This window comes from Siphateles boraxobius, unplaced genomic scaffold (genome assembly GCF_051911475.1).
Source record: "Siphateles boraxobius isolate OS27281-9 unplaced genomic scaffold, OSU_SipBor_1 26, whole genome shotgun sequence".
Taxonomy (NCBI): domain Eukaryota; kingdom Metazoa; phylum Chordata; class Actinopteri; order Cypriniformes; family Leuciscidae; genus Siphateles; species Siphateles boraxobius.
In genome coordinates, this window is record NW_027508876.1 from 9,751,227 (window position 1) to 9,764,835 (window position 13,609).

Consider the following 13,609-nt stretch of genomic DNA (forward strand, 5'->3'; position numbering starts at 1 on the left):
GGCTCTGGAAGGTGGCAGCGTTTGTGGCGTTTTCAAAGGGTGATCCCATTTCAGTCGAGTCGACTACGTCCGACGTTATTGAGTGAAAGGGAACGTCCTGGTTGCGTATGCAACCCACCGTTCCCTGAAGGAGGGAACGGAGGACGTAGTCCCCTTGCCACTACCGCTGGACCACCACTGACTACGAGTTACGCTCGGCTCCTCAGCGAAAAAGCAAATGGTGCGTGCATCTACTTCCTTATTTATACCCGCGCCGCGGGGCGGAGTGTGAGATGCAAATCTCGTACGCCAATGTGCATTGGCTCGTTCAATAATATTCGAAGACAATAGGCTCCCTGGCGTGATCCCATTTCAGTCGAGTCGACTACGTCCTCCGTTCCCTCCTTCAGGGAACGCTGGGTTGCATACGCAACCAGGACTTTACCGTCGTAACCCGAAACGTTTTTTTTTATGATCAGGCCTCTTGTGAAGCTTATAATTTTACAAAAGCACTTATATTAATTTATCTGTTTAAAATAAACAAATAAATTATTTAAGCTGTAAACCTGTTTAAATCATTTTTGCAGTCCTTTTATAGTTTATGACTATGTTGTCATGGCAACAAAGTTTAAATGTAATACCTTTAAAAGGGTTAACACATTATTTTTTCCCACACTAAAATCACACTAACATGTTTATATTGTTACTAATGAGTTAACACTACTCATTAGTGTATCATAATTGATGACATTGAAGAGCCATTTTGAGGTTCCCACAGAACCTTTCCCTTAACAGTTCTTAAATTAAATGTGTTTTTCTTAGTGTGAAAATCATTTTAATAATCTAAATAACCTTTTTTTACTATAAAGAACTTTTTTGTGCAGTGGATTGCTTTCATTGATGTTCATGGAACCATAGATCCCAATAAAGTACATTTATTTTTAAAAGTGTTCTGAAAGTGTTCCAAAGAAAAGGAGGAACAAGTAGAAATATTTAGTTGTGGTCAACATTACAAGTGCTGTTGACTTGTACTGAACCCTAAATGTTCTTATAAGTATTGCAAGTTTACAAGGTAGATGGAGTAAAGGCATATCCTGGGATCAGACAAGATGAAAATCTTATATAAAGCTGTTTAAAGCTATATATGTGATCCGTGTCTCCAAAAGGTTGCGCAAAAGCTTTGATGTGATCTCAGAAAATATATCTATTGTATAGAAACAGCCCATTAGAATTCTTATTAGGTTTATGTGGCGAGCAGGACGAGGCCGAGGGACGTGAGAGTATTGTGCGAGGCCAGTGACGTGAGTGTTAATGAATGTCACCTGTGAGATGCACCGGTCTCGCATCTCTCACGGAGGAGTGGAAGCATAAAGGAGGAGCGACGACTGTGAAGATCGAGACCGGTGCATCTCATAGGCGTCATTCATTAGCACTCACGCCACCGGCCTCGCACCGTACTCTTACTTCCCTCTGCCTCGTCCTGCTAGCCACAGTTACTAAAACATTTAGTTTTTTTCTGGTTTATGTTGTTCACAATTAAGCAATTCAGTTTATGGCCATTATGATTATTTAAAGAAGTTCAATTTGTACTAAGACCATCTTAAACTGCAGAAATCAAATTATATTAAAGTTTAAAGTGGCATACGCATTCTTATCACATTACACATTATAGCTAGAAAAATAAACATACAGACCTTTTTTTGTTGAAAGCATGATGAATTGATCCATTTAGCAAGACTGTAATATTTCCACATGCTGCCATTGCAAACTGTAAAGACAGATTCAAACCAATGAAATGCATTAGCGCAGCTTCATTCCATTTTGATAAACTATTAGAAGGCCACTGTTTTACATGGATATTGCATATGGGGACACAAGTTAAGTACAAAGCCTTGTTTATAAAATAAATAGTTTAGCATCCAAATACATGCAACTATGGAAACATTTTGGATTTGTGAGTGTAATGGTCTCATTCTGTTTTGGTTTCGTTTTCACTCATTGCCATGTTCCATTTTGCCTGAGTTGTCTGTGATTGCTAGTTTCCATGGTTATTCATTAGTTTCTCACCTGTTTGTAGTTCCTTTGATTACTCTGTGTGTATATAAGCTCTTAGTTTCCTTATTTCCCTTTCGAGGGAACTCGAACTGCGTCGACTATGACACCTTGGGGAACGCCCTTAGAGTAACGCATCTGAAATATGAATGAAACCAATCCAATCCTTATTGGTGTTGTGTCATGACCTAACATGTGACGGCATACACAGAAGCTACAAAGGGACACCGGCACACAACAGAGTTAGCTTTTTGCTTTTCAGCAAGCGCTCTGTGTCAAACTGTCCGTCCTATTTGGTGTTGTTTGTCCCATCAGAATTGTCCTAAATAAAGGTCTGCATTGCATTACAGAATCTATAGTGGCTCGGATCTCACGTTTGCCGAGGTAGCGCGTAGATTACGGGTCTACTCTGCAATAGATTCTGTGACTGGAATCTCGCGTTGTCGAGGCAGTGCTTAGATTAAAGGTCTGCATTGCTATGGAAGGCCAAGAGGGCCAAAAACACGTGAATTTAACGCGTATTTCACGCGTTTATTTAAAAATCAGTTTGAACGGGTCGGTGTCATTGGCTGCTGAAGACTTGGGTCTAACCATTTTTGTGAGCTTAGAGGGGTGTACCTTTTATAGACTAGGCTACCACCAGTTTACATGCTATAGATCAGCTTATTCAGCCTATTTATTTACTCATTTGTATAACCTATAGAAATAATATATTTAAATTGCAGTTTTATGAAAATTGAGATAAAAATAAAATTGCCTTGTTTTTCTCCACTCATGCCTTTTTGTAAATAAACACATTAGTGGACCTTCTAGCTTTAACATCAAACCATTAACATTTGTGTGGGAAAATCAGTTACAGTGCAGGTAACCGATCAATGCAGGTTTAAGATACAGACCACTGTAATCAATATTTGTCTTTGGAAAACAACATGAGCTTTTGTTGTGCTTACATTTACAGCAATCGCAAGCAGGTGGCGCTATCTGAAAGCTTTTTGTTCTGAAATTGGGCACTCATCAGACAAACCGTAATTAGGTATACAGGTGATATTATTAATTTAAAGGAATTGAATGACTTGAAGTATTTAAATATGGTATTTAAGGCTTCACATTTAAGACTTTCAGGATTAGAATGAGAGCTTCTGCTCAGGTCAGGACAGATATAAGAACTTGATTTGGCTTTCCTGACAGCAGAAGTATTTTACTGTACTAAAGTCCTAGGCCACCTTGATAATTGGTATTAAAGCAATTTATCTGTAAAAATTATCAGGCACTTTGTTAAAACACAATATAACATTTAAGTAAACATTTAAACATAAAAATACTAAGTAGCTTATGCAGGGGTTTTTTGTGTTTTTTTTAGAACCACAGTTAATCTGCAAGTAATCTGGATTGTTGTTGAGAAGCCTATTGTACACTTCATAACAGCTAGAATTAATTTTACGGCTGGTTTTGTGACAGTTTATGTGCTTGTTTAGCAATGTGACGGACTTGATTGGCTTACTGAAAGTATTAAAAAGCTAGGACAGAAGACTAATTATACTGCACACTGTGACCTATACTATGAAGTTAGCTGAACAAACTCAGGGTTAAAGGATTAGTTTTGAGTTGACAAAACCAAATCAAATCAAAGCAATCAGGCTTTGTTAATGCCATGAAGCAGCTCATGCTGTCTCTGTCAACTTTGATCTTGAAGCTATGAACCAAACCCCTGCAAACAACTCAGTGTTATTGGCACCAGATCAAGAGAAAATATAATTCAAAGTTGTATATGTCACAGCCTTTTTTGATTCATTTTGGGGAAAGTCACCCGCGTATTCTACGTTACATTACTGTATACAGTGACCATGCTAAGGCCATAGTTCATTGTCTAAGGGTGCTTTCACACCTGCCTCATTTAGTTCGGTTGAATCGCACTAGAGTTCGTTTTCCCCCTTGGTGCGGTTCGTTTGGGCAGGTGTGAAAGCAGCAATCGCACTCGGGTGCGCACCAAAAGCAGACCAAATAAGCGAAGAGCTGGTCTCGGTACGCTTTCAAGCGAACTCTGGAGCGGTTCGTTTGTGGTGAGAACGTGATCCGACCTCGAACAGACCCAACTGCCAAAGAACTACGTATTTTGGACTAAACCAGCTGCCGTAGTCAAACAAATGTATTATTTAGATTGTCAATAGCGCTCCCTTTAAGCCATGACTGACCTACCACGTTCTGCACTCGCACTAAAATCTCATCATATACACTGAAGTTGTCCGCACTGCACAGTGAATTTCTTATTTATATCGCGTCTAGACTTTGTTGTTTATGGGGGGATTTGCGAAAGGATAAAGCTTGTGCTGATTCTGAACATAGACTACATTTTGAGTGAATTATCCGCATGTCTGCCGGATTTTCCTCTTTGTTTACTTCCGGGAGTTCTGCTGGAATTTTACCGCATGTTAATTCTGACCAATTTAAGTGCAGTTGTGGAAATATGTTCAAGACACATCTGGCCAACGAGTGATGTGGATGTTGTCACGTGACTGCATTGTGAAATGCGCATAGATTACGGGTCTGCAATAAACGGGACACAGGCGATCTGTGAAATAATACTGTTTGGGTGTGAGGCATTCACAGTCAACTCCTGAGGGTGCTGGCAGCTGTTCATTGAGAAATATCTCGATACGTATATCCGTGCGCTGTCGGATGTTTCAGCCTCGAGACGAAAATAGCAGGGCTATCCCCCCTGTGGAGGGACGATCGAGAATCGCTCCTCCACGGAGCCCTAAGGAAATCAATGTTTGTATCCAGCGTCAAGTGCGCCTCGGGACACATCGGTTTTCAGCGAATACACGCTCCAGTTTCCGCCCCAAAGGCTTGCGACCAGGCAGTGTTCATGTTCGCCCATCGGAAATGGTTATTGATTATTCCCTGCCGGTCCTCCGCTTCAGGGTGTCGAGAACGAAACCGAAAGAGCCTCCCCTCAGGGGAGCCCTCAGGAAATTGATGTCTGTATCCCGCCGTTAAGTGCGCACATCAGTTTCCAGCGAACGCAAGCTGCTCTGTCTGCCCCAAAGGCTTGCGGCCAGGCAGCGCTCGCGTCTGCACATCGAGAATCGTTTCGACCAAACCCTGCCGGAGAGCCGCTTCAGCGGGTCGAGAACGAATCTTGAATAATACCCAAAATCAGTCTTGAGAGGCTGGTTCCTTTATTAGAATATTTCAAAGCATGGTAAGACCTGCCAAATATTTCTCCTTGGGTTCAGCACACAATAGAGAAGGGTTACAGGCTGCAGTTCGATTCCACCCACCGAAATTACACGGGTTGGTGTGGACTGCAGTCGACCCAGTGCAGGGTCAGGTATTGGAACCAGGAAATAAACTCCCTGCTGGTAAAGGAGGCCATAGATCGTGTTCCTCCACCGGACAGGGAGTCCGGATTCTACAGCCGCTACTTAATAGTTCTCAAGAAGGATGGAGGGTTGCGCCAATTTTAGATCTAAGGCATTTGAATCGGTCTCTGTGGAGATTCAGGTTCAAGATGCTCACCATTCTCATCATCGTGAGTCAGATCAAATCTGAAGATTGGTTTGTCACGGTACATCTAAGGGACGCATACTTCCATATATCCATCCTTCCATCTCACAGGAAGTTTCTGAGGTTCGCTTTCGGGGGCGAAGCATTCCAATATTGGAACTTGTTCCGTTCAGCCTAGCTCTCTCCCCTAATGCATGGATGCAGCTCTAGCTCCATTGAGGCTTCAGGGTATCATGGTGCAAAATTATATCGACGACTGGCTTATTATGGCCCAGTCACAAGAGCTGGCAGTTCGGCATTGAGATGTCGTCCTTTTTGGCCACATCCATAGCCTGGGGTTGAGACTTAACACGAAAAAAAGCGTGTTGGCACCAGCCCAGAAAACCATCTTCCTGGGAGTGGTTTGGGATGCGGGCACAATTGTATACAGGATACACGGATAGGCCAAGCCATCACTGTAAAAAAAAATGCAGAGAGTGTTAAGGCTCATGGCAGCAGCATCCAATGTCATTTCATTCAGCCTGCAGGCAGGGGCTGAGGCCCGGGGCATGGAGACTTCATACCGAGGTGGTGAAGTCAATATATGAGAGGTTCGTCCCAGTGGAAGTGGATTTGTTTGCGTCACGTGGGACGTCCCACTGTTCACTGTGGTTTTCTCTCACCCATCCAACCCTATTGGGGTTGGATGCCATGGTACAGACGTCAAGTCAAGTCAAGTCAGCTTTACTTATATAGCGCTTTTTACAATACAGATTGTTTCAAAGCAGCTTTACAGAGAACAGGAAAATAATGTTGTAATAGTACAAAATTAAATGTCCCCAACTAAGCAAGCCATAAGCCAATGGCAACCAAGGTGAAGAAAGGCGAAAAGGCAACAGTGGCAAGGAAACCAAAACTCCATTCAGGTGATAGAATGGAGAAAAAAACCATTGGAGAACCCAGGCTCAGTCAGGGGGCCAGTCCTCCTTTGGCCAATGAACGAACAGTGTATGATTATGATTCAGGCATCATTATAGGTCAGAAGTCCTATCCAGTTCATATTTATATTGATATTTATCCAGTTCATCTGGTTGGGGTTGGAGTCATCACGCCGGTATGGAGATGAGTTTGTTGAGGTGTCCATGAGGCCTTCACAGGGTTGGTGAGGCTGGCACTTCAGTGATCCGTTGTCGTCGTGTCACTGCGATGGTCCTCCATCAGATCTGGACATGGCCTGGATCCGGCAGTTTGCGGTAAACCTCGGGATGAACAGAGAGACTAATATCAGCGTAGTCGCCATCCTTCTTATGATGTGGCCGAGGCTACACCCGTACGCTTTTCGCCCGATCACTCTGCTCCCGGGAGTTCTTGATAGGGTCCGTTGAGACGGGATTAGTCTACTTCTAGTTGCCCCGTATTGGCTGGCCCGGGTATGTTTTTCTGAGGAGGGATCTGCTTCCACAGGCCAAGGGCTCAATGTTCACCATTGACCAGACCTGTGGAAACTTTGGGCCAGGCCCCTGAGGGGGTTAAGTACCTAGAGGCTGCCTGTCGGCTGGAGTGGTTTAGACCATACTCAGTTCCAGAGCTACTTCCACGAGGAGATTGTATGGCCTAAAGTGGAATGTTTCCACTTGGTGTAGAGAGCGTGAGGTGGACCCAGTTAACTGCCTGGTTGGCTTCAATGCTGGAGCTCCTCCAAGATCGCCTCTCGGATGGTCTTACCCTGTCCACACTCAAGGTGTACATGGCTGCCATTGCGGCGTTCCACCCTCCTCTGGGTGATGGGCCTCTGGGGAGACATCAGTTGGTCATACATTTCCTCCATGGGGCTCGGAGGATGAGACCTGCGGCTCATACCAGAGTTCCCACATGGGACCTGGCAGTGGTTCTCGAAGGGCTGGTCGGGGCCCCCTTTAAACCTCTGGAGTCATCTTAAGCCAAGAAACTTTCCCTCAAGGTAGCTTTTTTATTAGCCATTACATCTCTGAGGAGAGTAGGAGACCTTCAGACGCTCTCTATATCTCATGGGTGCCTAAAGTTTGCTCCAGGCAACATTAAGGCTATCTTGCATCCCAGGCCGGGCTATGTGCCTAAAGTGCCATCTAATGTGGCACGGCCTACGGTTCTGCAGGCTTTCATCCTCCACCTCACGTGACGGCAGATGAAGAAAGACTTAATTTGCTCTGCCCTGTCAGAGCTCTCAAGATATATGTCGAGAGGTCTTCTTCATGGCGGAAGCCAGACCAGTTGCTGGTGTGCTTCAAGTCGCTCAAGAAGGGGCTTCCCTTATCCAAACAGACCATCAGTAACTGGGTCATTCAGGCTATCTCTATGGCGCAGCTTGGCTTATATTTAATTTAACTTATATTTAAATATTTTATTTAGCTTATATTTAGATATTTAACTATGAGAAGAAATTGGTGAGCAAAAGTTTATTTACCTATTTAATGTGACAGTAGTCTTTTTTACAGTCAAAACTTTATAATCTATCCAAAACTAATCACAAAATCTTGTCTAAACATTCATATTTAGTCTGTAACATATTGTGTATGATATATTAGCATATACATGTGAATTTGCAGTTTGTTGCTTATACAGACATTTTATTTCAACATACTTCAGTCTATTTTTACTCATCTTAGTAGGCTATAGCAATATAGTTTGGATGTGTTCATGTAAACATAACGTTTACTAATGTAGGTGCGAGAGTGAATGAACGGCACAGACACGCGCTGTATAACTGTAGTAAACAAAGCGCGTGCGCCTGTGCCGTTCATTCATCATTTAGCCTACACACAGACATATTTAAACATTTCATATTTAAAAAGTCTTTTTGCGGTTTACAGTCAGACACTATTCAATATTGCGATTAGAACAAAGCACTTAAGAATAAATGACTTACTACATCAGCTGGATCCGTTGCTCCTCAAAATGAAAATACCAGTACTTCTGGTACATTTTCCAGGGTTATTAGATAGTATTATTCCTCACAGCGTATGGATACGCTGTGTACACAGCTGTAGTAAGATACTTACTAAACACAATGTGTTTTATAATCCAGCTGGTGGGCTTTGGCATGTTTGAATGGCTTGCCTTAGATCATTTGCGTTTGAATACCGCGCGCTCTCCGTGGGTGTGGCACATTAACGCATAATCAGGTATAATGAGTTGGAAAGAAAAAGACTGACATCTCTCTCTTTTCATACACATTACATAAACTGAGAATATTTGTTTTTTTATATAAATTAATTGATTTAAAAGAAGAGAGTTCAAGCTTCATTATGGAAAAACACTCGTGCCTGTATGACAAGTATTCGCGGAATTACAGTTAATTTTCGGACGTGTTTCAGAATGGACTTAACTGACAGAGAGAATGTTTGTTTTTCTTTATTTGGCGAAAAGCACAACACTTTGTTTTTATTGTGATTATCCACAAAAAAATAGACACTTATCAGGATCTAATGATGTACAACACTTAATATGCAAGATCAAAATCAACAGAGTGTCGCCCGCGCGATAGTCGACCTCAGAGGGTTAAGGAGCCCCGGTCCAAGAAGTGTGTGATGCAGCGGGATGGGCCACCCCTCATACTTTATCAGATTCTATAGTCTGGAGATTTCTTCTACGCAAGGCACTCTAGTGCTCTCGTCCTAAGAGTGCCTGCGCGCAGCTTCACATTGGGACAGGCAGGGCTCGTTGTGGCATAGTGGGTACTCGTTCCCCAAAGTGTCTTAGTCGACGCAGTTCGAGTTCCCTCGGAAGGGGAACGTCTGGGGTTATGACTGTAACCCTTGTTCCCTGAGAAGGGAACGATACACTGCGTCCCTCCTCCACGCCTTCCCCTGCCTGGGAGCAGAAGCTAGCTCTGTTGTGTGCCCTTTGTAACTTCCGTGTATGGTGTCACATGTTACGTCATGACGCAACACCAATCAGGATTGTATTAGTTTCATTCATACTTCAGATGCGTTAATCTATGGGCGTTCCCCAAAGCTCGACCCAATGTCTCGTTGTGAGTGCTATTGTGTTTTCCTGGTTATCTCCTGCGTGTTTCCTTTTGGACTCATCATTAACCCTCTGGGGTCCTAGGTGTTTTCTGGGTCCTGGAGGTGTTCTGACATGCTCTGACATTTGTGCTTATCTCTGTTACTTGTGACATTTTCATGGCTAAAGTCTTATTACACTGTATTCAGCACAAACTCTGCTACAGTATTATGTCAGCAGCATGTATGTAAAAGTTTGTAGTTTTGAGATAGTGACGTTTATGCGTGGTTTGTGAAAAAACAAAAAGAAATTGTCACTGAAATAAGGTCATAAAACCCATACTTATTATTTCTTCACAAGACTTTTGAAAATTGTATCACATAGCCTAGAGTATTTGCTCCAAAACAATGTGAAAATCATCCTGACAACTCATTCAGATAAGACAATAAAGTCATTTAAAATTTGTATGACGTGTTTTGTGTAAGAAAGCTTTATGCGAAGGCGCGTGATCTCTCATTAATATGAATGCATTTTACACCTGAGAAAGACAAAGACCCCTCCCCTCCCCTATCAGGTGCAATCAGGCCCTATCATCATGAGGAGCCTTGCACAAAGAATGAGGAAATTTAAAAATAATGGATTTTTGATTGTTTGGATTTATTTACAACACAACATAATCCAAAGATACACAACAAAGGACAAAAAAACACATTATTGAACACATTGACCTAAAGAAGGCGGCTTGAACAGTCACATAACTTTGTGCCATTCCTGAAACATAGTAGGCCTACATACCTGTCATTTCCAAGGTATTTGATTTTTTCATTTTACCATGTTCATGTACAGAGACTCATTTGAATTTTGAAGTCAGCAGGACTCATCCAGTGGCATCTGGTCCCTGTAAAAAAAAAAATTTTGAAAATTTTGAACATGCTGATATCAAGATAAACTATAGGCTGCACGATTTTGGGAATACATTTTAGATTTTTCTGGTTAAAATTGCGATTTAAAATGTACAAAATACACACACATACATTATATATAAAATGAACACCAGGTTGGTTGTGCATTGTAGGCATATACGTGTACTGTAGGCTACACACATGCCTATAAGGCACAACCAACCTGGTGTTCATTTTATGTGTAGGGCTGCATAAAATAGCAATAACAATAGCCTATACCAGGCGGCCTATAAATCGTTAAAAATGAACACTTCTGAAACACTACACCAGAGAAAAATGTATAGATCATATGTTACTTCAAATGTTTCCATTCGTTATGACGTTATGAAATGAGATTGCCTATTGTTTGGCGTGTTTTGCTTTACAAACGCACAGCACGACTGACTGAAACTCACAGCGCGTGTAGAGAACATTTACTGAAGCGATTGAGCCGCTCCAAACTATGAAACATTATTGTTACCACATATACATATCTACGTTTGAGCAGATACCCACAAACACAGTATTTATCAGTAAACACCTTCCTAAACATTATATTCACCATATTAGACTAAACACTCATAAGATACTTGTATATCATGCCGTGTTTTATTATCCCCGTGTCGTGTACATGTATATAAATTTAAAATTAGGTTTCATGTTTTTTCTCCAATCTCATTTCACAATGTACGTTTTAGTCTGGCAACAGTTTGACTAGTTGCGCAATGTAAAATGTATAACAATAACATTATGAGTGGATGTCTTACCTTAAAAATCTTTCTCATCTTCAAATCGCGAAAAAGAATTCTTCTAATTCCTCTGAGGTAAATTCAAGGTGCTCAGCACAACATAGCACAAACACAGTCTTCTAAACTCGATGTAAAGCAGAGGAGTAGGCTACTGAAGACGAGGGCGTTCTCTTACGAGAGGTTCTCTCGTATTGCGTAAGTTTAGCTTACGCTATGGGAAAGATTGATCTTCTCGAGATACTGAAGCCAAAAAATTATCCTTAATTTTGTATTCCTTGTCAACGCAGTGAGGCAGCTAGCAGAACTAGAGCAAGCCATCTTGCGTGCTCATTGGCTGCCCTGCGGCAACTGCTGCAGCCTACCAGTGAGCCCGGCGTGACGTCACGCCCGATGAAGGGTGCCCACGCCTTCATAGCATCACAGCCCGCCAGAATGGGCGTGGCCTAACGTATAAAAGTAGGGGCTGTAGGCTGAATTCTCTGATTTTTCGTCTCTTCAGCGAGCTCTTCGCATCGCTGGATTTGAGAGAAGCCACCGCCGCCGTCGAACAGCGAACAGCCAGCTTAGGACAGCGTTGAGGAAGCCGGCCGTCTTCGCCACCTTCAGCCATCCGTGCGAGCTACGCTATCCGGCGACGTATCCTTTTTGCCTTGCAAAAAAAAAAAAAAAAAATTCTAAAAGAGCAGCGAGCGTCTTTTTCAAGATGCCTCGCACTTCCTGCGGCTCATGTAAAGCCCCACTCAGTGCCGGAGACCGCCACCTGATCTGCGCTCTCTGCCTGGGCCTGGAACACCCAGAGCTCGCCCTCGCGTCCGGGGGCTGCGTGCTCTGTGAGGAGCTTCCGCTGTCGACCCTGCGGGCTCGAATCGAGGCGTTTAACACCGCAGCAGTCACTCCGTCCTCTGTGGGACCGCGCAGAAAGAAGCGCCGTTGCCTGAGACAGCCGGAACCTGTGGCCACAGCGACGTGCTCGCCGGAGTACCTCCCTCGAGACTCGCCTTCGTCTTCTCCGCCTCTCCTCACTGACACGCAGCTGCCGCTTACGAGCTTCACTGCCGTCGCATCGGAGGATGAGGCCGAGAAACACACCACGAAAGACTGCTGCTCCATCCTGGCATCGGACAGTGAGGAATGGTCGCTTCATTCCGCCACCTCGTCGATCCAGGAATCTACCCGTACCCGTGCTGGAGCTGATGCGGAACTGATGCGCCTGCTGACACAGGCTGTTGACCGTCTCGGGCTCTTGTGGTCGCTGCCAGAGGAACCCGCACCGAACAGGCTCGAGGGCTGTTTCCTTCAGAGTCACCACCGCCATACAGCTTCAGCAACTAGGCCCGCTCCATTCCTGCCGGAACTTCATGCGGAGCTGACGAAGTCGTGGAGTACACCTTTTTCTTTAAGACTTCAGTCACAGGCCTCCGAGTTGCTCTCCCAAGTGGACGACGCCGCCGAGAAAGTGTACACGGATATTTCCCCTGTGGAAGAGGCAGTCGCAGCGCACCTTTGCCCGCCCTCTGCGAGATGGCGGTCACGTTCAGCCCTCCCGTCTAAAGCCTGCACCAGCGAACCAGCACCCAGCGTCCAGCACAGCCTCAGCCTCAGCCTTCGCAGTGACGCCAGGACGGCCGCCCTAGATCATGCTCAGACAGCCGTCACAGACCGCCGCCCCCCAGAGGGCCTCGGCAAAGAATTACTCTGAAGTCTGAGCACACAAAGCCCTCCTAATGCCGTTTTCACGGCGACCCAAAGAAATCTCAAAAAGAGTATAATGCCTTGTCCGGCTCACGCAGTCAGTTTTTTAAGTGTAGTGAAAGTGCCCACGCCCAGTGTTCACCCCACAGAGCACACTCTCATAAAACGCAGAAAAGCCGCTCGAATGTTGAATGTAAGAAATGTGTCCACAGGTCTGTGCCCACTATCTGCCCGCTCTGTTAAACTATCAAAAAAGCAGGTTATGAATGTAAGTCTCGTGCCCGCCAGAGAGCGCTCACGTTTGCCAACACAAACCTCCCCCCGGGCCCCGCCCGCGCGTCTAAGTGTTATCACAAAACGCAGAGTGTTAATAGAACGTTCCCCATCCAGTATGATCGGGGTGTCAGATACAGTTGTAAGTCTCGTGCCCGCGTACACGCGCTCACGCTTACAGAAAGCTTTTCCGCCCGGTGCGCTGCTCGCGCGTCAAAGTGTGGTAAAAGTATGTTCCCCATCCCTTATGATTGGGACATCTCACATAAATCAGCCGGTTTTGGCTGTCAGCGAGCAGCCATTGCCCAGAACCGAGAGCGCGCACCGTGCTTTCGGCTCCGGTTCAGTTTCACAAGCCCGCAAATGGCGGCGGTCTGAACCCGGAGGCCATTCGCCCCCTAGCGGCTCACATAGCTGCGTGGGAAACTATCCCAGGGATTTCAGAATGGGTAT

The 13,609-nt window shown here is 44.4% G+C and overlaps 1 protein-coding gene across 1 annotated transcript in view; it reads right to left on the minus strand.

The window, feature by feature from the left end:
• Positions 1–13,609, minus strand: part of LOC143751717 (ADP-ribosyl cyclase/cyclic ADP-ribose hydrolase 1) — a 177,430-nt gene that overhangs the window by 86,570 nt on the left and 77,251 nt on the right. Inside the window, exon 5 of the mRNA XM_077244369.1 lies at positions 1,674–1,747. Coding sequence (XP_077100484.1) covers positions 1,674–1,747 — 74 coding nt within the window. The remainder of the gene's footprint in view (positions 1–1,673; positions 1,748–13,609) is intronic.